The sequence below is a fragment of the Danio rerio genome, chromosome 19, assembly GCF_049306965.1.
Source record: "Danio rerio strain Tuebingen ecotype United States chromosome 19, GRCz12tu, whole genome shotgun sequence".
NCBI lineage: Eukaryota > Metazoa > Chordata > Actinopteri > Cypriniformes > Danionidae > Danio > Danio rerio.
In genome coordinates this window covers 22197501-22218724 of record NC_133194.1, presented here as the reverse complement: position 1 = coordinate 22218724, position 21224 = coordinate 22197501, and the positions used below count along the sequence as shown (strand labels likewise).

Here is a 21224-nt window from a genome sequence, read left to right as displayed (position 1 = left end):
CAGAAATGTTTGTCTTTTTTCATACAATCATTGCTAATGTATATTTTCTCTAAACTGATCACTGTGTTTGCAAAAGATAGAAGGGTTTTTGTAGAAAACATTGTTCTCCTAGTCTCAACTAAAATTAGTTACATAAAAATTATTATTACTGAAAATATCAAGTGTTTGTAAGTTGTTCTCTGGTTTTGATCTCCACTGTATATTTTCTTACAAAAGAACAAACATTAAGAAGAATTGGATCCTCTGATTAGGCCTGTATTAGGATAATGCACAATGTTATTTTGATAAATAAAAAGATCTATTTTGAGTTAATAAAAATGACACAAAGTACAATAAATTTGTGAAACAATGGGTTTTGAATGTATAATACTTCCCCTCCAAAAAATGTTTACTTTTGTAGAACATTTACTGGTGTGCAAACTGACACAAAATTTAGAAGGAAGAGGCTAATCTTCTGGCTTAAAGTGTTGGTTTAGTTATTAAAGCAAATGTACCTCTTAAATAAGCTCCAAAAGTGTTACGTTCCTAAAATGGGTGCACATCACAAGGAAAGAATATTGGTGTAACCTATTGTGCAATCATCCCTTCCACAAAGTATAATTCAGTATTAAATTTTTACAGTTTCAAATACGAAGTAGCCTAACGCACCAAAAGTGGATTGACAATAGTCAGTGTGAGAATTCTCACCCCTGATAAGCAGGAAACTGCTGATAAGAAAATCTTAGTTGTCACTTTGAAAGTGATGAGGTGATAAGCCAAAGGGTCCCATAAGAAGTAAGTTAGGAAACTGGGCCTACCTTATTCCTCTGGAGTAATTACACCGTTTCAGTGCATGTACATTCGGAGGTTCCACTTTGTAACCCGTCGTGTAGTTCTTCCATATGGCAATGTAAACAGGGGCGAATTACATTTAGTGATTTGGGGGCCTTAAGTAATTCTAGCCATGGGGCCCAAAAGTTGTAAAATGCACCTTTTGTACTTTAATTTATTTTTAATTGATTTATTTTGCTTTTTTTATCACTTAATCACTCCTTTTTTTATATTTTGTCCTGATGCAAAATACATTACTAAACTCAAAACACTAAAATATTGTTAAATGCAAAAACATCTTGAAAAACTTTTTTTTTAATGATTTGTTTTCTTAAAATAAATTCTCTTACAAATCACTTAAGTGAGCCGATTCCTAGAACCGAACCGAGTCACTCGACTCAAACAACGCCGACTCGCTTCACCAGACAACGTGTAGATGTCGCGGTCTCATCGGATTTATCGGTAAGTGTTGAAATGTCCAAGTTTGTTATATAACTAATTGTTATATATTTTTGTATAGCATGTAGTTCACCAAGTAACTTTAGCTTCTTTTGTCACGCTGTTTAGCGCGCCTATTTATAAACGAAGTTACCAAATCACTTTATTGTCACATCATCAGCAGCACGTGCGCTATGAGTGAAAAGATTAGAACGCGTGTTTGTAACGTTAATGCTAATTTCGTGGTATTAGAGAGTGTATGAGTTTTAAAAAGGTAATTTTCTGTTAACTTACTGTTAACTGTGTTCTTTTTCAGCACAGCATTGAGTTAAAGTGACCACAGAATAAAGTAAGCAAGGTAAGCACTGGCCTTCACTTCATTATAAACCTCATTATCAAACCAAAACAAAAATGGTACTGTCTAACACTATTTACTAATTACAACTTTTTATATTGTGTCAGAGGCAGAGGAGACACATCAACCAGCAAGTGTGTAACTTATCAGGAAAATGACTGACTGAATGGATGACTGTCTAGGTTGCAAGCGGGACATACATGTTACAGTTAAGTATTTCAGCTACAACATATTGTTAAATCACAGTAACCATCTTGCCATTAGTTGTAACTTCACAGTAAAATATAGTTAATTCTACAAGAGAATACGGTGAAATCACAGAAATGAGCCTTACTATACACCTTGAAGTCACATATGGCTGTAATTTCACTGTAAGTAAGTGTAAAACAAATCACAGTGGCTTACTGTGAAAGTAATACAGTTATTAGTCAGTAATTTACTGTTAATGAAGGGGCAAATATTTTACAATGTATAAGTAAAACTCATGTATACATTTTGTCTGTCATTCTGTTTTTTAAGGTGAGTGCTGAATTTGAGAGAGATGCCACTGTGCATTGTGGATCTTCACAGCTGCTGAGGAGCTCTTGGAGTAAGACAGAGATCTGAGACTAAAGGTAGAGTTTATGATGTTTATCATGTTTACAGTTTCTGACTGTTTGTCATAACATGCTAACAGATTATTAACATATTTACTCTTTTATTCATTTTTTTCTTACTGTTGCTCAATGGAGTTGGACAATGAAGAACCGACAGGATCTGAACGGCTTGTGATGGCAGAAATGTTGACGTAAACAGGGACCTTCTACAAGTGACCGCCTGAAGATACTGGCATCATCATCATCATCATCATCATCATCATTGAAGGTGTTAAAGTTCTTATAGACCTCATCTTTACCAGACTCAGGCAAACTCTGCTTTCACTCCGCCCAAAGCCCCAGCTGAACGGTTTTGGCCCAGTGTATCCGATCAGGCCCGGGAAGTGACTGTGGAAACTTGACTGGCCCTGGCTCGCATTGGCACGACTCTTGACTACATTCCCAGAGCTTTTGTCCACCTGGGTTTGACCTATGCATTTTAACTGTGACAAAGAATGGTGTTTTTACAATAGACTGTCTGGTTAACGCTGGAAGATATTAGAGGGTAGTATTCCCTCTACTGTGGTGTCCTCTTTGCTTCAATGAATCTGCATTATTCTGGCAAATAATACCTTTCATGCATTAAATCACATAAATTTCACTCTAAGTCTATTGTTTTAAATAATATTGTTTAATGTCCAGTTGTTTGAAACTGCTGTTTAAAAAAAGATGATCAAAGTCCTTGTTAAGATGATCAGTTTGTTTAAATGTACATGTTTTATTGTGTATTATATGATGTATTGTCTATTGTGAGATTGTTGTTACTCTGTATTGTGGCTTCACACTGCTGAACAGGCTCCACTAATTTGAGCTAAATTTAATTAAATTTTACTCAATCCATACTTGTTTACTTTAATTAATATTATTGCTTGTAATCTGTTGCCAAAATTTTATTGTGTAGATATAAAGCATTATTTTCTAGAGCTGATGACCAGGCTCCACACTTTTTATGTTAAATCTAAATAAAAACATTAAGTAGTTTTCATTAACATTGTGTAGGTTTTTCTGTTCAATTTAATAAATATTTTTGTTTCAAATTAGCTAATTTCTTTAAGTAATTTTTGCTTACTTAATTTAAATGAATAATTTTAAATCAGTAATTTTAATTAATTGTTACTCAATCCATATATGTTGAATTTAATTAATAATATTGCTTGTAATCTGTTGCCTCAAATTTATTGAGTAAATATGGGGTATTATTTTTTACAGTGTACTTTTAGGTATTTATTTTGGGGCCCTCAGATTTCCTGGGGACTTAAGCGCCTGTTTATCTTTTTTATTGTTTATTGCTTATTATTATTATTATTATTGTTTATTGCCCCTGACTGTAAATTAAGTTAAAACTAAAAATTGTTTTGTAATATTTTCATGTTCATGCCAAATAAAAATCGCATTATCACATGAATAACTTGTTTGTTTGTTAACTGCGTGAAAATCACATGCAAGTTATTTTTTATTATACTACGAAGAATAAATTAATAGAACAAATTAAAAAAAAGTCTTAATTTAAAGTAATTTAGTTGTTTTAATCAAATAATTAAATTATTGGTCTTTTGGTCAAATTGAATTACACTACAAAGGATCTAGGGGGATAGCGGGGTAAAGTGAGACACTTTTTACATTTTTACCCCTCTAAGCTATTTTCACCCACATGTTCCTGGATTAACATCTGTATATTGATCTTTAAACAACATTCCAATCAGCCAATCAGAATTAAGGGGTACATTTACCGTTTATGTTCAGTTTAGGCTTATGATTATGTTTATGCACTTCTGATGATTGTTATCCAACTTATTCCCCTCTGATTTTGAGAGTAATGTACAGTTATGGCTGGGTTTAGGGGTAGGGAATAGGTATGGATTACAATTTCCAACAAAAATGATGCTCCAGGATAAACATAGATGTTGATCCAGGATCAGATCGTACTTGGCAAAACCATGATGTGCGTATCTCGTCATCCTCAACTTCCTTAACCATGCAAGTGTAATAAACGCTTGTGTTTTTTGTTGCAAAGTTATCTATGACAAAGTCTCCCAAAGACAGATTTGTGTTTCTTGGACCACTACTCTCATCCTTAGAGCTCATTTCATCAGACACATTATCAACTAAGACAGGGACATCATTTTTCCCAGAGCTGCTAACTATGATTTTGTTTTTGGTTGCTTTCTCTTTTTTTTTTTTTGATTTTTCCTTTTATTTGCTATTCTTAAGCTTTTTGTTTCTTTTTTTTGGTGTTTTTTTTTTTGTTTGTCTTTTTTTATAGGCCTTTTCAAGTGTCACACGGTTTCATTTGGATTGTGTTCTGGGGAGACATTTGAGAATGGTAGCATTTCATGAAGAGACATGTATCCAGGTTGGCTAGAAACACATGGCACATCCATGTAGACTATATGCGCACTGAATGGAATAGCATCAGTTAGTGAACTATCTGTAAGTGGATCATCTGCAGGAAGTAGATCATCCAAATCTTCTGTAGTGCCAGGCTGGAGCTCAGGATTTGCCTAGTCTGACACCATGAATAGTGCAAAATGCTTTATCAAGGAAAATTTCCCATGGAAAAATTCCAGTGGACCTAAATCCAGAAGTGATGTTGCGAAGTGTCACTGCTCGTTTGAAGGCCTCGTTCACAAGTCCTACAATCTGGTAGACTAAATTTAACTTGTGCCTAATGTCTCACTTTACCCCACTGCCACATTTTAGAAATTTTTTTTTTTTTTTTTAGCAATTCAGACTAATCTTGAGCTAGCATACTCACATCGTTTTATATGTTGGTAGTTCATGCTTTCCAAAGCACCAGGAATTCCTATTATTCATGGTAAAGGAGATATGGAAGGGGCTTTAAAACAAAATTGTTATAGAGTGATATATAAAATTCGTTGCCTAGATACAGGGGGTATCTCACATTACCCCGTTCTCCCTTTGTTGTGTCATGTTCTGGATGTAGTAGGCAATAGGCTAAACATATAGAGAATCTGTTTTAGAGATCTGTTTAATGAGTGAACACTTAAATTGAAGTTAAGTGATACGGTGTATCTCTCAAAATAACTGAATCGAGATGTTTTGCCATGGTAATCTGCGGATGTGCTTTTGAATTCACAGGCGCTCCGCCCAACGTAAGACTCATTGGATACACGTGATTGCTCTCAGATAGGCGTGGCTTTACGTCCTCGCGTTCGATTCTGGCTGGCCTTCGTCGAGCCTCAGTCGGCTTTTCTTCTTGATTTATTAGTATCAAGTAAGTAAAACTTTTAAAAGTGCGTACTTCGTTGGCGCGGGAGCAGTTTCTGTAAAGCCATTTGCAGTTCAGAAGGCGTGAAGATTTGTTATCCAAGTTTTTATCTTATCCATTGTCATGGTGAGTTTCGCGCGCATGCCTCTCGTGCTGCAGCACCGTCCATTGTAGTTTGTTGTTTGAATGCTGCAGTCTTGTTTATTTTAGCTTATTTTTGTAAATCTGCTTTTAAGCCCTTTAAGTTGTTTCACTTTACAGAAATGTAGGATGCATATTGCACAATGTTTTGTAACGTCGCGATGTTTTGTCTGTTTCTGTGAGCATTTCCTGCTAGCAAGTTGGCTAACGCGGGCTACTGTAAACCAACACGTGTTTCAGCAAATATTAAGCGAACAATATTTTTTTGTGGAAAGTTATACGTTCACGCGAGCTGTGTGTTCGCCGGGAAATCTTAAACCGCTATAAATTCGAGTGGGAAGTTTGAAACGCTTTCAGGGCCCTTGGCCTGTTCATGCATGCGCAGTTACCATTAGCTCGCTAACATTCAAGCACACTTAAAAGGCACCACATACTAACGCGTTTTTAACCCTAGGCTAGCCGTAAAGGCATCACTGGATTTGAGAACCCCCCTAGCATATAGTATCATTTAATTTCTTAGTAAATGGGCAAACATTAACGTTAGCCTTTTTACTATTATATTACAAGTCATAAACAGTTAAACCTTTTCGTTTGTTATTTTGATACAAAAAGAGCAGAGTCTTAAATTTTTAACATTTTAAATTTAAAGTACTTGAAATGAATGATAAGGTCTGGTTTATGATGTCATTTGTGTGTGTGTGCATTTAGGTCAACATGGGTAAGAAGCAGGCAGGCAAGTCAAAGAAGGAAGTTCAGGAGATTGAGGAGTTTGTGGTGGAGAAGGTAATGGACCAGCGAGTGGTCAATGGAAAAGTTGAGTTTTTCCTCAAGTGGAAAGGCTTTACAGAGTGAGTACTTCGTCTCTTTTGCAGCTATGAAAAATAAACGGAATTGTTTTTGCATATATTTTGATTTGTGAGTGTAGCTGTATGCTATTAGATTGTAGGGGAAAATGACTCTCCATCAGGTGGTTCCAGTTTTTAATGATTTTTTTTTGAACACTAAAGATAATATAAAGCAACCTGAAAACCGGTAACCATTGATTTCTACAGCAGGAAAAGCAAATACTGTGAAAGTTAATGTAAACAAGTTTCCAGCTCTCCTCAAAAAACATGATTTGTGTTCAATGGAAAAAAAATCTAACAAGATTGGAGCAAGTGAAGGATCAGTAAATTACAATTTTCAGTTTTTAGTAAACTATCTCTTTAACAAGGTATCTATGTTTCCTCAGTGCTGACAACACTTGGGAGCCTGAAGAAAATTTAGACTGTCCAGAGCTGATCGCCGCATTCCTTGAGTCTCAGAAAGGAGTGGTGGAAAAACCAGAAGCTGTAAAAAGAAAATCATCCACTGATGAACCAGAGACAGAAGAGAGCAAGGCAAAACGAAAGAAGGAAATGGTAAGATGTTGTGTTGGTCATTAAAATATCTAGCAGATGTGATGTTTTTTTTAACATTGGTTAAATTTGCTAAATCTAAACTAATATTGTTTTTTGTTTTTTTACTGTAGTCTGACAAGCCTAGGGGTTTTGCAAGAAACCTTGAACCAGAGAGAATCATTGGGGCGACTGACAGCAGCGGGGAGCTCATGTTCCTCATGAAGTGGTAAGAAACTATTGTGGTTTTGTAATTGATTTAGAACATGTTTAGCTGAGAAAAAATAGTGGGGGAAGTCTTGATCTTGTTTTGAATCTGTTCAACTTCTACAAGTCATACTATATGAAGAATATTTGAAACCTATTTTAACTTGGTAAATAAAATGTTTGTTTGTTTTGTATGAAAAACAATCCACAAAAGAAAGCTATAACGTTTTGGAATAACATTTGAGTTCATTTTAAAGATTGTTTTAAAGGCCTGTAGAGGGCAGCAGTCCCACGCATAAAACCTTTTTATTAAAAAATAAAGAGGCTTACTGGAGGGCTCATTGTGTCGGCTTATTTTTATTCAGGGTTTCTGCAGGGTCTTAATGTCTAAAATCCCAAAATAAAAAATGTAGGCCTTAAAAGTCTTACATTTACTCTGTGTTGTAAGTCTTGAATGTTTTTTTTAAACAAGTCTTAATTTTCCTATGTTCGTGTATTGCTAGCCAATCTGGTCAAAACTCATACAATCACCAACAATCCATCTCAAATTTCTATTCAAAAAGGTAGTTTAACTTAAATTTTTAATTTGTGTAGAAGTGCTCCACGTGTTTACTGCTCAGGACACAATTATTTATATATAATCAAAGGTGTATGGTATAATTTTTTTTTTTTTTATGAAAAAAAAATAAATGTGTGTGTGTGTGTTTGAATCCATATCCATATTTTAAATTAAACTGACAAAATACATTTGTTTTAAAATCTAGGTTTTCAACATCCCTTCAATAAAGCATCCACAAGATAATTTACCTCATTTGCAATGCAGAGGTCATTGTTTTGAAGTGCAACACTGTACTTCCTAGTCTAATTGTTCTGTTTGGTCTCTAGATAAACTTCTTTGTCTTGTGTTTACAGGAAGGACTCTGATGAAGCGGACCTGGTTCCCGCACGAGAGGCTAACACCCGTTGCCCGCAGATAGTTATTGCTTTTTATGAAGAAAGGCTAACTTGGCATTCTTGTCCTGAGGATGAGCAGCAATAGCATCCCACATTTCATTACAACTTTCTGTGTTGGTGTCTTCCACCTGTGCTGTGTTGATAGCCTGTCAGTGGAGGATTCTTTTTGTTTTGTTTTTTCAGTTTATTGAAGATTTGTCTGGAAACTATGTGCATGACAGTAGTCAACCAATGAACGTATGTACAAATGAGATGAGTGTTTTTAAAGTTACAATAGAGGACGCTTAAAGTGTTTATTTGAATTAGGTGTCTCCGCGGTGCCGTTCATCATTAATGCACTGGCTTGTTTTTTGCTCATTCTTGTCATCCAAAAAAAAAATCCCAAACTTGCTTTCACGTTTATAGTTTTCTTTGGTGGATTATACGATCTATTGTAGTAGTGTTTTTTTTTTTTTTTTTTTTTTAATTGTTATTTCTTACATGAATGTTGGAAGTGTCTATGTAAATGTTTGTGTAAATAATTCCTATTTTTTAGTTCAATAAAGGTTTATATGCCTGCTTTTAATCTGTGTGTCTTAAATATCTCAAGCAGATTTCTTTGTGCAATATACCTCAAACCATGGTGGTTTGAGGGCTTTAAAAGTATATTTTGGGTAGCTGTGTGCATGCTATTTTTTTCCCCTGTTATATTGAGCTATTTTCAATGTCAAAACTAGTTTGGTGGTATGTCTTGTTTTTGATTATTAACCACGTCAAAATTAACATTTTGTACAGACATCTAATAGGCGGATCAGTGTTTATTGAATGAGGGAAAATGTTTCAAATAATCTGCTATTATACAATATGCCAGAGTTTGTGTATTTATACAACTATTATTTTCTATTCGGTTTTAATTTGCTCTTTTTGTGGTTGTTGTCCTCTACATTGCAGTAGCTGTTAGTCATCAATAATGAAATTATGAATTTTATGAGGGAATTTTAAATTTTGAGAGTCTCAAGCAAAACCATGTGTTGCCATTTTCCTTGTTTACATTTTTTGCTTTTTTCAAAACCGAATGTTTTTTTTTTCCTCAGTCATCTGAAGCTAAAGGAAGTGCATAATCTCCCACATTTGGAAATCAGCATGACAGCTGGTTCATAAATGTTTAATTTTACTAACCAGATGAGTTATAAATGTTCTAGAGTTGGGATGATAAATTTTCACAAATTTTTGTTCCAAGATTTCTCTAAGAGTCAGTCACAACTGATAAAATGCTGTCTTTGTCATTTGCTCTTAGATCTGTTTCCTGCATATCTAAAACACACACAGGCAGTTAACAAAGGGAAAAATGACCAATAATATTACGTTCATGTTCTGCACATTCTGACATGTGATGTAGATTTGTTTTTATTTGCAAAATGCATTTCAATACAAAGTGCATAGCAGCCAAATTTCATTAGAAGCTTAAATGTTTTTAATCTAGGTAATTATGATAGTCATAGGATCAAAGTGAGAGAAAATGAAAATCATTCCACTAGATTTGACTTGAAACAACAAAATTGGAACAATTTACTTGACATCCGTAACCACATAAAAAGAATTATGACTGCAGAAACTACATTTATTACCAATTGCTTGGTTGTTTTGCCTAGTCCCATGACCAAGATTAGCAGTATAGAGATGGACTTTGAGTTCTGGAGCTGTTTTCTCTCAAGAACCTGTTTTTGTAATGTCATCCTAAAGTAAGCAAGTTTGAAGAAAAACTTTTTACAGTCATGATAAAAGAAATCCTGCATTGCCTTTGCTGGGTGCTGTGTATTTGCACTTGAATGCTAAACCCTATAAACTAATGACAATAGTTCTGAGTGTGTATTGTGCTCTGCATACCAAGGGTACAATCCAATATCGACATACTTATTTTCAACCCTACTGATTTTTGGATTATGAAATCATTTCTGATCTTGTGGTACAACTTAAGTTTAAAAGTGGAAGGTTGTGTTATAACACATGGTGTGGTATTGATAGGTAAAAGTCCAGTTTCCCACCATACTGGAACTTTGATTAAATTATCAATGTTAAAGAGATTGTTCAGCCAAAAATGAAACCCCATCATTCCTTTATGAGTTTTTTCCTCTGTTGAACAGGAAATAAGATATTTGAAGAAGGCTGGTTGTTGACAACTTCTATAGTAGATCAAAGGGTGCCAGCATTTTTCAAATTATCTTATTTTCTGTTTAACAGAAGAACCTAAATAGGTTTCAAACAAATGAAGGGCGAGTAAATGATGGTGTTATTTTCATTTCATCTCTATAAATTGTATTAGGTATATTTTGGTTATCTGCTTAATTGAGCAGTAACCTTGAGTATTTCTAGCATTCCTGCAGAGCCAAAAGTGCTGTTGAGTAAGATATTACTCAACATCAATAACAAAACAAAAGCAATACCCAAGTTACACAACTTTTGCATTTACATTTTGACTCTCCACCTATTCTTCTAACAGCATATATACATCAGAAGAGACTACTGTTGTCAGACATGCTGATTCAACTTAGCTATTTCACATTTTACAGTGGATTTCCCAAAGAGAGGGTAAGAAAACAAATTTCCTCATTTAAGAATAGTTGTGTCATTCTTACTCTTCAATAAGCAATTCAGTAAAAAAATAAAAGTTAAATGGAAGTTTAAAACAAAAAACATTTTCCCTGTGTAACTGAAAAACAGCTGAACGTTCATAAGTTCAGACTGTCAACAAATGAAACTCCTGAGAAGCAACAGAGCAGTCGACCCTTGTCAGAGAAGAGGAACGTTCCAAGCAGCCAACGACTGAAAACCAGCCAAGCACAACAACCTATGGAGGACTGAGACAATAGAAGGTAACAAAACAGTTCATGCTTACCTTTACATATCCCTGAGGTGAAATGATAAAATATTTAACAAAATAACAGAGATCATAAAAACTATGCTGTTGTTTGTGTAAGCATTTCATGTTTACATAATTCACAGGCCAAAATAATTCATGGAAAATAAATTGAAACAATAAAAATATTTTTTTTTCTAAATATACACACCCTTGAATCTTAATAAGTCTCATAATTTTGAGAGTTTTTGTTCTTGAGATAAAAAGAAAATTAATACAAAATACTGGAATTTAAGCAAATACTGCACATCCATCTTAAATCAGTCATTTTAAGCTACAAATAGTTAAAAGTATGTCAGTGCGAAATCTCATATAGATCATCTAATACTGTTGGTTGTTACATATTATCCACACCATTTGTTTGTTCTTGTCATAAGTCTATGGTACATTAAGGTGGAGGGTGGTAAAACATCTGAATAAATTGTATTATTTTGTCTGATGTAAAAGATATTTGTAAGTAGCTTGTAAGGGCAACACTAAATGAAAGAAGTGTTATTTAAACAAAATAATCATAATTTACTTCATGCTTCATGTTGCCTTCCTTGTTTTAAAATTTCATAGTAGTCCTCATTGTGAATATATGAATCTAAATCATTCAGTCAACCATTAATAAAAGGATTCAGATATGCAACCAAAAAGTTTAGGACCAGTTTTTTTTTTAAGGAATAGGAAATAGTTTAACTACTGAGAAACAAACAAGGGATTCATGAAATATCAAATAATCATGGGTCATAGGTAACCTATTATTATTTTTACTTGCTGAGTATACATTGCTGTCAAGTAGAATATCCTATTCAGGTCAGTTTAGGAACCTTCATATTTTGACAATTCTGTAAATAAATATGAACATCAATATTTTTTATCCCTATCAAACAAGCTAAATCTGATATGTTTATAAGTATTCCCATTGGTTTAGGACTCCTGATACCCACTATAGTTAGCATATTATTAATTTCTTTTTATGGCAAACAGTAATTTATTTTCTTTACATTTAAATAGTCAATGAATATGTGGATTATTATATATAATCTTAAAAGTAATTTTGTATTTAGTGACTGTTTGCATATTGAATGATTGCGTAATAAATACCTGTGTGTTTACATAATAGCAAATACTTACTCAGATAACAATATTTTGATGGTTAGCTTTTTCTAATGCTAAATATAAAGACTTTTATTTTTTGCTTTTTGTGAATGGTTTTGCATAATAGCAAATGTTTAGACACTGTCAAGAACTTTTATTTATAATAGTTTTTATTCACATGCTGAGTCATTTATGCCAACTGAAAGTGGCAACATGTCCTCTCCACATGCCACAATAACTGTTTTGTTTCGGCCACAAACCACACTTTATATCTTCATCTGATTTGCTTCACAAAATTCGGGAACATCTGAATGTTAAAAAGAGATGTTTATTTCTCCTTTCATGTTTAGCACTGCAAGTGATTTTTTGCTCACAAACCACACAGCTATTTTATTCTTGTCTGAATTAAATTATTAACATTGTTTAATATAGAAAGTCCATAGTCCCCCCCCCCCCCCCTAACCCAACCCCCCCCTGTAGTATTTACTTCATCACAGAATATTTTTTTAGCAGAAGTATATCCCATATTTATGGACATCACAAAAATGTTAATCTATATTGCAGGTTTTCAGGGTGAATTAATAAGATGGAGACGTTTTCAGAAAACCTTTTTTGTTGATATGGATATTTTGTTAAATTATAACCATAATGATTTCTGAAATATAATTTTGTGCCTTGATTCCAGTAACAGGTGGATGTAAAGGAAGGACATTATCATTGTGAACCTTTGTAATTCATCCTTTACATAAAAATCAAGTACATTTTCTTTTACATTTTCTTTACATTTTCTTTTTTAAAAATGCATTGAATTGTCTTGGATGTTTTCAAGAAGCTCCATAACTGTGTTATAGTTGTGAATTAATTTATTATAAAGATCTGCGTGTGTTAGGGAGGAAGGGATCACTGTTACAGCATGTTATATAATTCATAATTAGTATTAAAAAACGCATGCAAATTCACAAATAATGCCCTTGTTGTTTTCCCTTTTTTCTGTTCCTATTTTTTTCTTCTTTTTTAAACAACTAAGTGTGTTGCTTATAACATAAATATCCCAAATAATACCAAATGCATTCATTTATCAATTATAATAAGATTTTGCTTATATTTTACATAATGAGCTCAAACAAATAAACACGTCCTAATATATGAGCAGCGTTTAGATCTGCGCATGCGCCTATGAAAGTCTGAAAGTCAAAAGAAAAACTTTCCCTTCCCCACACACGAGCTCATTGCCACTTTTAATCACGTCAGCGCGAGGAGCACCTGGATCTTGGTGCGGTATACAACACCACGCCATAAAACAAGACAGAAAGGTGAGGAAATACAAACTAATTAACTCTTCCGATGAATGGAACTGAAAATAAATCATACCAAAGGCCGTTGGAAAGCTTAGGATAACGTTTAAACTGTTGATGCGGTTCCATCGTTAAAACGTAAAAAGTAAAACGTGTAGCCGTTTTGTTGATTCGTTGGTCTTTTAGTCTTGCGTTATTGCTTTAATTTAACTTAAGGTTAATTAGACGCATTAAAATACAAGTCTTGTATTATTATCGGTAAAGTAACATACAGGTTTATTTTTCAAACACAGTAAATATAATATAGAATGGTGAATCAAATTGTCCATTGATGTGCTTATGAGGAGATGTTTGTGTGTATAACTGGCCCAAGTCAAGATGAAAGTATGGAAGTTCCGACTATGGTGCTCATGGTCACTTGCTGTCTGCTCTCAATTAGTTTGGGATTTTCTGTCAACTACCTAATTAAGTTACCAAGAAAGTGAATTAGGTTTAGTGTGGGTATTTGAATTAATGCTTATGGGAATTTCTGTTTAAGATGCCCTAAAATGCGAGAGTGATCTTCTTTATGGTTTAGGAATAATCCTGAGAAAATTTCACCCAGCATATTATAACCAAGAATAAACAGGAAAACAAAAGCTGATTTCATTGAAAGTAAATGAGTATTTGGGTTTTGTGTAGCATGTGAATGATTTATTGTTTTAAAATTTGATATTTACGGTTCCCAGTTGGGAATAGTTTCCTTGCTCAATAGTGTTAATTACTTGCAGTATATAGTGAAATGTTTGATTTAAAGTGGATTCTTCAATGGTTGCATTATTGAGATTTTAATGAAAGATAAAACTGTAAACATGCTTGTGGATATTGAAGGTTTTTGGCTAGAAATACTCTGTGCTCTACAAAATATTAGAAAGCAAATCATTTTGGATATGTACCTCAATAATGGTAAAAAAATAATCGAGAATGGGAAAAGTTATGTGACACCAAACAGGCTATATTTTATTTTCATTGTTAATCACCTTCGATGGATTAAAAGGTTGATGTGTATACTGTATGTTTTAATGCTCTTCTTCTAATCTTTTTATTCTACATTTTGTTGATGTATCCTTTCAGTAGCAAAGTTATCATTAAAAATATATTTTAATATAAAATAATGTTTTTTAAAGCACTCAAAACATGCTTGCTTCTTTTTTAGTGAAATCTCTGAGATGGATAACACAAGCTTTGAGAAAAGGGTCAGTGTTCTCTTTTTTTCTTCTTTGCAATTTGTCTGTAACATTACATTTGTGACTGATTTTTAATTTTAATAGATGTTGATATTTTTTTAGAACAAGGAAAATTCCTAGCCTTACAGTCACTGTATCATGTCTTCAATCTGGAATTTTTAAAGAGGAAACTGAAGACATAATTACTTCAGTGGCAGTTAATACTACAATGTTTCACTTTCATTTGTTTGTCAAATTTAAAGCTAGCCTGTTTTAAATAAAACCCAAGTTTTGCGATGTATTCATAAACAAAGTATGTATTTTTATGAATGACTTGCAGAAAGGTTAGTTAGTTACCTTATTTATCCTGAAGGAAATTTCAGAACCCAGCAGCTTAACTTTTTAACAGGCATCATAACCACCTGGTTGACCTTTTATCCTTTGGTTATCATTATTATTTTAATAACTCATTACTATTTATCAGAGTTGAGTCAGCATATTATTCAATACAAGATGTGGGCCAAAAAATATTTTCAAGGAGTGCCCCTTTTAAGCTATACACACAAAAATAGAAATGTGGAAATACAAACATTCTACAATTAAAGCTTGTCTACTAAATGATAAAAAAAATATAAGCTTAAGCTTAATAGACAAGTAACAAAAGAATAATATATAGGTAAATAAATAGAGGATGTAAATATAAACATACATCTCCAATGCATTTTAATCAGTTAAGCAGGATATAGGACGAGGGTTATGGCCATCTTGCGTGCAGTATTCAATGTCATTTCTGTTCTCCGTAGAGCACGCTAATGACAAGAGTTTGCCAGAGCAGTTGTAAAGCTTGTGCATTGTTTGTTTTTAGGGAAGTGTTTTATTTGACCTCATTTTGGTTTGTTAGATGTGATGCAAGAAAATATGTTTATTTGAGAAATTCCAAACATGCGTCACAAACTAGTGCCACATACTCCCCAAAATCCAATTAGTGTGGATGAAAGGGCATAGTCTGCATCAGTCTTAAAATTGGGTAAAACTGTAACTAATAATTAGGGAAAAAAGTACAAGGCCACTTTCTGCTGAGTCATTTCCTTGCCTAATTTGAAACGCTTCACTGATCATAAACACATTTTCACTGGCTGATGTTCTTTTACTGCAGGAGTTTATAAGTGTCTGGGTACGGGATCCTCAGGTTCACAAGGAGGATTTCTGGCACACGTACATCAGCTATGAGATCTGCCTTCACGTGAGTGCAGTATCCTCGTTGCCCTCATGTTTTTGCAGCTTTGTTTTCTCCGCTTTAACCAGTAGAAACATGAGATTCACAATACTGTTCTTGCTTCTAGACCAATAGTATGTGTTTCCGTAAGAAGACCTCTTGTGTGAGGAGAAGGTATAGTGAGTTTGTTTGGCTGCGTCATAAACTACAAGACAATGCTTTGCTCATGTAAGTGGATAAAACACACTCTGACCAATACAATATTCAATGCTGGGTAGATTACTTGAAGTCAGTTACATAATGAATTTTGCCATTAGTAACATGATATGAATTGTGCATTGTACTACTTTTTGAGTATTTTTATATTAATAACTTGTTTGATATAAATTTAATTTTAAAGTGAAAGTTCACCCAAAAGTTTTATTTTACTCCCACTCAAGTGGATCGAAACTATGATTTATATTCTCCTGTTGAACACAAAACAAGATATTTTTAATAATGTTAGAAAAAAATCTGCCATTGACATTAGTTGTAGGATTTTTTGTCATTGTGTTGAACAGAAGAAAGAAACATGTTTGGAACAATTAGAAAAAATGTAAATGATGAACATTTAAATACAGCCCTAATGTATTGTTTTGGATGTTTTCAACCAATCTGGGGTGATTTGACTCTTAATTTGGCTATAATGTTTTCTGTGTTTCAGCTAGCTGAATGATTTTTGCTTTGATTTTTTTATTTTATTTTTTGAAACTCAACAATACACTCTGGGCAAATTTACTACCATTTTATCATGTAAGGGATAAAATGTCCACTAAATTAAACTGCTGTAAAAATGCATCAGATAAATAGTCTTTTTTGCATACATTTGTTAATCAACCTCAGTCCTAATAAAAACTATTAAATTGCTTAGAAAATTACAGGACTCATTAATTGCCAAATCCGTAAATGATATCACTGTTTTGGTGGGGAAAAACACACAAATTGATGTAATTTCAATATAAAATAATTGTGAACTGGATTTTTTTTTTACTTTTTATCAAAGTCTTGGACATATACACAACATTGTTTTTGATGCATTGTTTTTGATTGATTTTCATTTTTCCTTCTAAATTTAAGGTTGGTGGCTGTTTTTGCCCAATTAATTTCTATTGAAAATACCTAATATTGTGTTTTCACCAAATCAGTGACATCATTTGTGAACTTGGCAATTAAAGAGGTTTTTTTTTAAATGTAAAAAAACCCAAACATTTAGTTGTTTTAATCAGGACTGAGATCGGTTAACAGATTTATGCAAAACAATATTTTTCTGCATTTTTGCAGCAGTTTAAATCAGTGGATGTTTTCCCTTACATAACAAAAGGGTAGTAAATTTTAACAGTGTACAAGGGTTAAATAGTAAATCACTTCAACACTAAAATATTCGATTTATGTCACCACCAGATGGGCATTTCATTTTTGAAATATAAATAAAAATGCATTGTTAAAATAAATATTTTGGGGTTCCCTCAACAAAAAAGGTTGCGAGTCATATTTTTTTGTACAAAGAAACAATTGCAAAAAGTATTTTCAGGATAAATAATGGAAGAATGTAAAATGTAACTAATCTGAATGTATTAAATGATATAAACTAATTGCATATAATGAATAAATAAAAAAAACTTTTTTTAATGACGTAGATGCATAGATTCAATGAAACTGGTTACAACCTAGTACTAATATTTACCACAAGAAAAATTGCATGCCAATATCTTGTTATTAGGATCTTTATTTCAAATCACTACATGCATAAATGTTTAATAAAAGTCTTATGAAAATTAGTGTAATCAGTTTTTTTTTAATGTGTTTGTTTCTGTAGAGAATTGCCTAAACTTCCTCCTTGGAACCCTTTCTTTAATCTCAACAATGAATTCCACATCACACAACGGATGCAGGGGCTGCAGCAGTTTCTTGAGGCGTGAGTATTGTTGGCTAAAATTAAAAATATGAAATGAAAATTGTTATTAATTACTTTCCATCATGTCGTTCTAATCCCCTGAGACCTTCGTTCATTTTCAGAACCCAAATTAAGATATTCTAGATTAAATCTGACAGCTCCCCCATCCTTCTTATACAGCAACTGTCCTAACATGTCCTATCTAGAAAAGGTCTAGAAAAGGTGTCAAAAACATTCCATGTGACTTCAGTGGGTAATCATACAAATCTTCAAAAGCACTTTTGTGCAAAAAGTAAACACTACTCTGTTTGTCTGTATCTTTTCTTATGTGTCAGGTCAGGGTGCGTGTTTACTAGAGGTAGTATGACGCATTGCCATTAGAGTCAGCAGCACAACATGCAAGAGTTCAACTGCTAGTAGTAAACACGCACCCTGCTCAATTGCGCAAGACATGGGTGAACAAAGTTTTTATTTATTATTATTATTTTTTGTTTATTTTTTATTGCAGAGAGAAACAATTCACAGCATCATTAGACATATGTCACTTTTCCAGCTTAAATTGCCCAATCAGGGATCAAAGAGGAAACACAAATTTAATCTTGACAGCGACAGAACAACATATCCCTTTGGCTTATTTTACACCATCCTTATCAAATCTTTATACAAAAGAAAAAAAAGGGGGGGGCGTACAACAAGAATATATATTTGTTTTTAATTTTCAAGAAATCTATAGACTGCATACCCAAATAAAGTACAAAGCTGAAATCAAAAGAAGCATTTAAAATATTTTCTAAAATGCTATAAACCCCTCTTCAAAAACTTCTAATATGAAGACATCCCCAAAATATATGAAAATGGTTGGCGTTCTGGGATCCGTAACGCCTCCAACTATTTGAGTTCACATCAAATTACATTTTCTGTTTTGGAGTAAAAAACTAATATTTTTCTAGCAAAATAATCTCTAATATAAAGAACAGGAAATAGCTCATTTTAATTTATATATATTTAGCCGAACCTCATTTGAGATGATGATACCACTTTCTCCCATCTTTCTTTAATCTACAGAAATGAGTCCCTTTGTAGATCCATCAATGATTTATATAATTGAGTTATAGTTGACAATGGTTCAGCCGTGTAAGCTGAGGAGAATAATTTAAATAAAGCTCTCTTAATTGAATCACCAACAGTGTCTTTTTTTATGTTTTCATGGCAATGTTGCTGGAGCTGAAGGTATTTAAAGAAGTCTTTGGAGTATAAGTTTAAATTTTCTTTTATTGTATTAAAATCTAATAAATGTAATTTATTCATAATTGAACAATACATTATTCCTTTCTTAGTCCATATTTTAAAATGCATACCAAAAGTATTTGGTTTAAAGTCTGAGTCATATGAAGCCCACTTCAACCTTTAAAGAATCTGTTAGATTTTATTCCTTAATGATCAATTTTTTTTTTAAGGTTACCTACATCCATTGATTTATATTGTTTTTTTTTTTTTTAAGTTTTGATCTAATTTATTTTTTTTCACACAGGTTTTGTTTTGGCAATGTTTTTTGTTAGATTATCTGAACTTTTGAATGTCTCAAGATCCTATGGAGGATAAGGGGGCTCTCAGATTTTATCAAAAATATTTTAATTGTGTTCTGATGATAAACAAAGGTCTTAGGGGATTGGAACAACATAAGGATTTAGTACAATAGTAAGGATTTCAAAGTGACTAAGGGATTTCCAAAGTACTAACAGAATAAAAAATTAGCTGAACTAATACTTCCAAAAACCAAAAACTTAAATGTAACATTAAAAATCAGTAAAATGAAGGTGGAAATGTATAAAAAAAACAAAAACAAACTTGTTTTAGTTAGATACCAGGAAAATAATTCTCTTATTTTAATTTAGCTTGATTAATCAGTTTATTACTACATAGTTTAACCTGAGGTAAAAAGAATGAAAAGAAAACTAAAATGAATATTCATAAGTTATATAAACGCATTTAATAAAATGTATAACTGACAATTCCAATTATATTCAAGTAAAATAAAATGGAAAATAAAAAACTGTTCTGTAGATTAGAAACGATGTGCAAGACAAGTTTATTTATATAGCACATTTCATACACAGTGGCAATTCAAAGTGCTTTACATAAACAGGAATAAAAAGACAAGTATGAATAAAGTAAAAACAAATAATATAAAAACAGCGTAAATACAGTTTTTCCATTTTTCAAAACACCGGTGTATAATATTGTCTCATTTTACTCCGGGACTTCCTTATTCTGGTGATCACCCCTCTTTGGACTTCTTCTGTACCTATAAGACGTCTCCAGCAGATTCTATTTTTTTTAGCTAAAATTGAAAAGTTGAGCTTTACAGCTCTAATTACGTGCCCCTCAATTTCAACTTCCTTCTGGAAATCGCATGGCCCCTGATTACCACCATCTCGTGGAAGTAGATCGCTTTAGTTAGCCAAATGTAATAAAAGGTCTTGATCTCAGCCAGTGGTTTAAAAGAGTAAACAAAGTAATGCGAATAATAAATAAATTAATTAACAAATACATTTTTAACGACATGCGTAGATGCATAAAATCAGTGCATTTGGTTACAACCGATTAATTGTTACATTTTTTAATAAGAAAAATTGCATGCCAATTTATTTTATTAAGGTCTTTTATTTCAAATCACTGCATGTATAAATGTTTTTTGAAAGTAATTTATAATTGCTTAGTAATTAATCACTTAATTTTTTTTCTTGATAAGACATTGCAGTATTTTTGCCATCTAGTGGCTGCTGTGCAATGAGAGACAGTCCAATTCTTTGCAAAGCAGTTTTGTTTACACAGGAATATCTTTTAAAAAAAGTGTTTTATAAGTCTTCTTAACCACACTTTTAAAATTTAAATTCTTGTTTTAAAGCCACATTATATATTTTCACTTCTTTAATGTGATAGATTCCCCAAAGATGAACATTTCCTTACAGTGGAATAAACCGCCAACTTATCCAGCTTATGTTTTACGCAACAGAACCCATCACTCATTCAAACTCGTACACTAAGGACAATTTAGCTTACCTAATTCACCTATAATACATGGGGTTTTTTTTTTGACTTGTGGGGGAAACCGGAGCACCTGGAGGAAACCCACGCTAACACAGGGAGAACATGCAGACCCCACACAGAAATTATCTCTATCATCAATAACTTAAAATCATAATGACCCATGTAGTAATGTTTAATGGTTTGTGTTTATAGAGTTCTGCAGACACCGCTACTGCTGTCAGACAGCCGGTTGCACCTGTTCTTGCAATCACAGTTGAGCATTGCAAAAATGGATGCATGTGCACAGGGACACACACATTACACCGTTGCACAGGCAATCCAGCGATGTGGCGGCGAAGCACGTTTCCCTGTGGAGGAACAACATCAAGAAGACAGCAAAACATGCTGCGACTCAGACTGT

At 33.0% G+C, this 21224-nt stretch overlaps 2 protein-coding genes and 1 long non-coding RNA gene across 5 annotated transcripts in view; all 3 read left to right on the top strand.

Annotated features, from left to right (window-relative positions):
* The first annotated feature begins 1208 nt into the window (after nucleotides 1-1208).
* LOC103911055 (uncharacterized) lies at nucleotides 1209-3643 on the top strand. Its single transcript, XR_012394806.1, has 5 exons — nucleotides 1209-1272; nucleotides 1565-1606; nucleotides 1711-1811; nucleotides 2123-2217; nucleotides 2335-3643. It is a non-coding gene; the product is annotated as an uncharacterized lncRNA (long non-coding RNA).
* A 1748-nt stretch (nucleotides 3644-5391) lies between these two features.
* Nucleotides 5392-8710, top strand: cbx3a (chromobox homolog 3a (HP1 gamma homolog, Drosophila)). 2 transcript variants are annotated; one of them, XM_005173769.4, is made up of 5 exons: nucleotides 5392-5593; nucleotides 6317-6456; nucleotides 6840-7008; nucleotides 7119-7213; nucleotides 8104-8710. In XM_005173769.4, exons 1-5 carry the CDS (start codon nucleotides 5591-5593, stop codon nucleotides 8228-8230), a joined length of 534 nt encoding a protein of 177 aa, XP_005173826.1. In that variant the 5' UTR covers nucleotides 5392-5590; the 3' UTR covers nucleotides 8231-8710.
* A 2149-nt stretch (nucleotides 8711-10859) lies between these two features.
* The window catches only part of snx10a (sorting nexin 10a), an 11660-nt gene continuing 1295 nt past the window's right edge, over nucleotides 10860-21224 (top strand). Inside the window, exons 1-6 of one of the 2 annotated variants that reach the window (XM_021468032.3) lie at nucleotides 10860-10997; nucleotides 14615-14654; nucleotides 15781-15867; nucleotides 15968-16068; nucleotides 17696-17794; nucleotides 21017-21224. The exon at nucleotides 21017-21224 is cut by the window's right edge and continues 5 nt beyond it. In XM_021468032.3, coding sequence (XP_021323707.1) covers nucleotides 14628-14654; nucleotides 15781-15867; nucleotides 15968-16068; nucleotides 17696-17794; nucleotides 21017-21224 — 522 coding nt within the window. In that variant the 5' untranslated portion in view covers nucleotides 10860-10997; nucleotides 14615-14627. Of the gene's footprint in view, nucleotides 10998-13342; nucleotides 13438-14614; nucleotides 14655-15780; nucleotides 15868-15967; nucleotides 16069-17695; nucleotides 17795-21016 lie in introns of those variants that run through there. The other variant, NM_001139462.1, reaches the window with a different exon arrangement.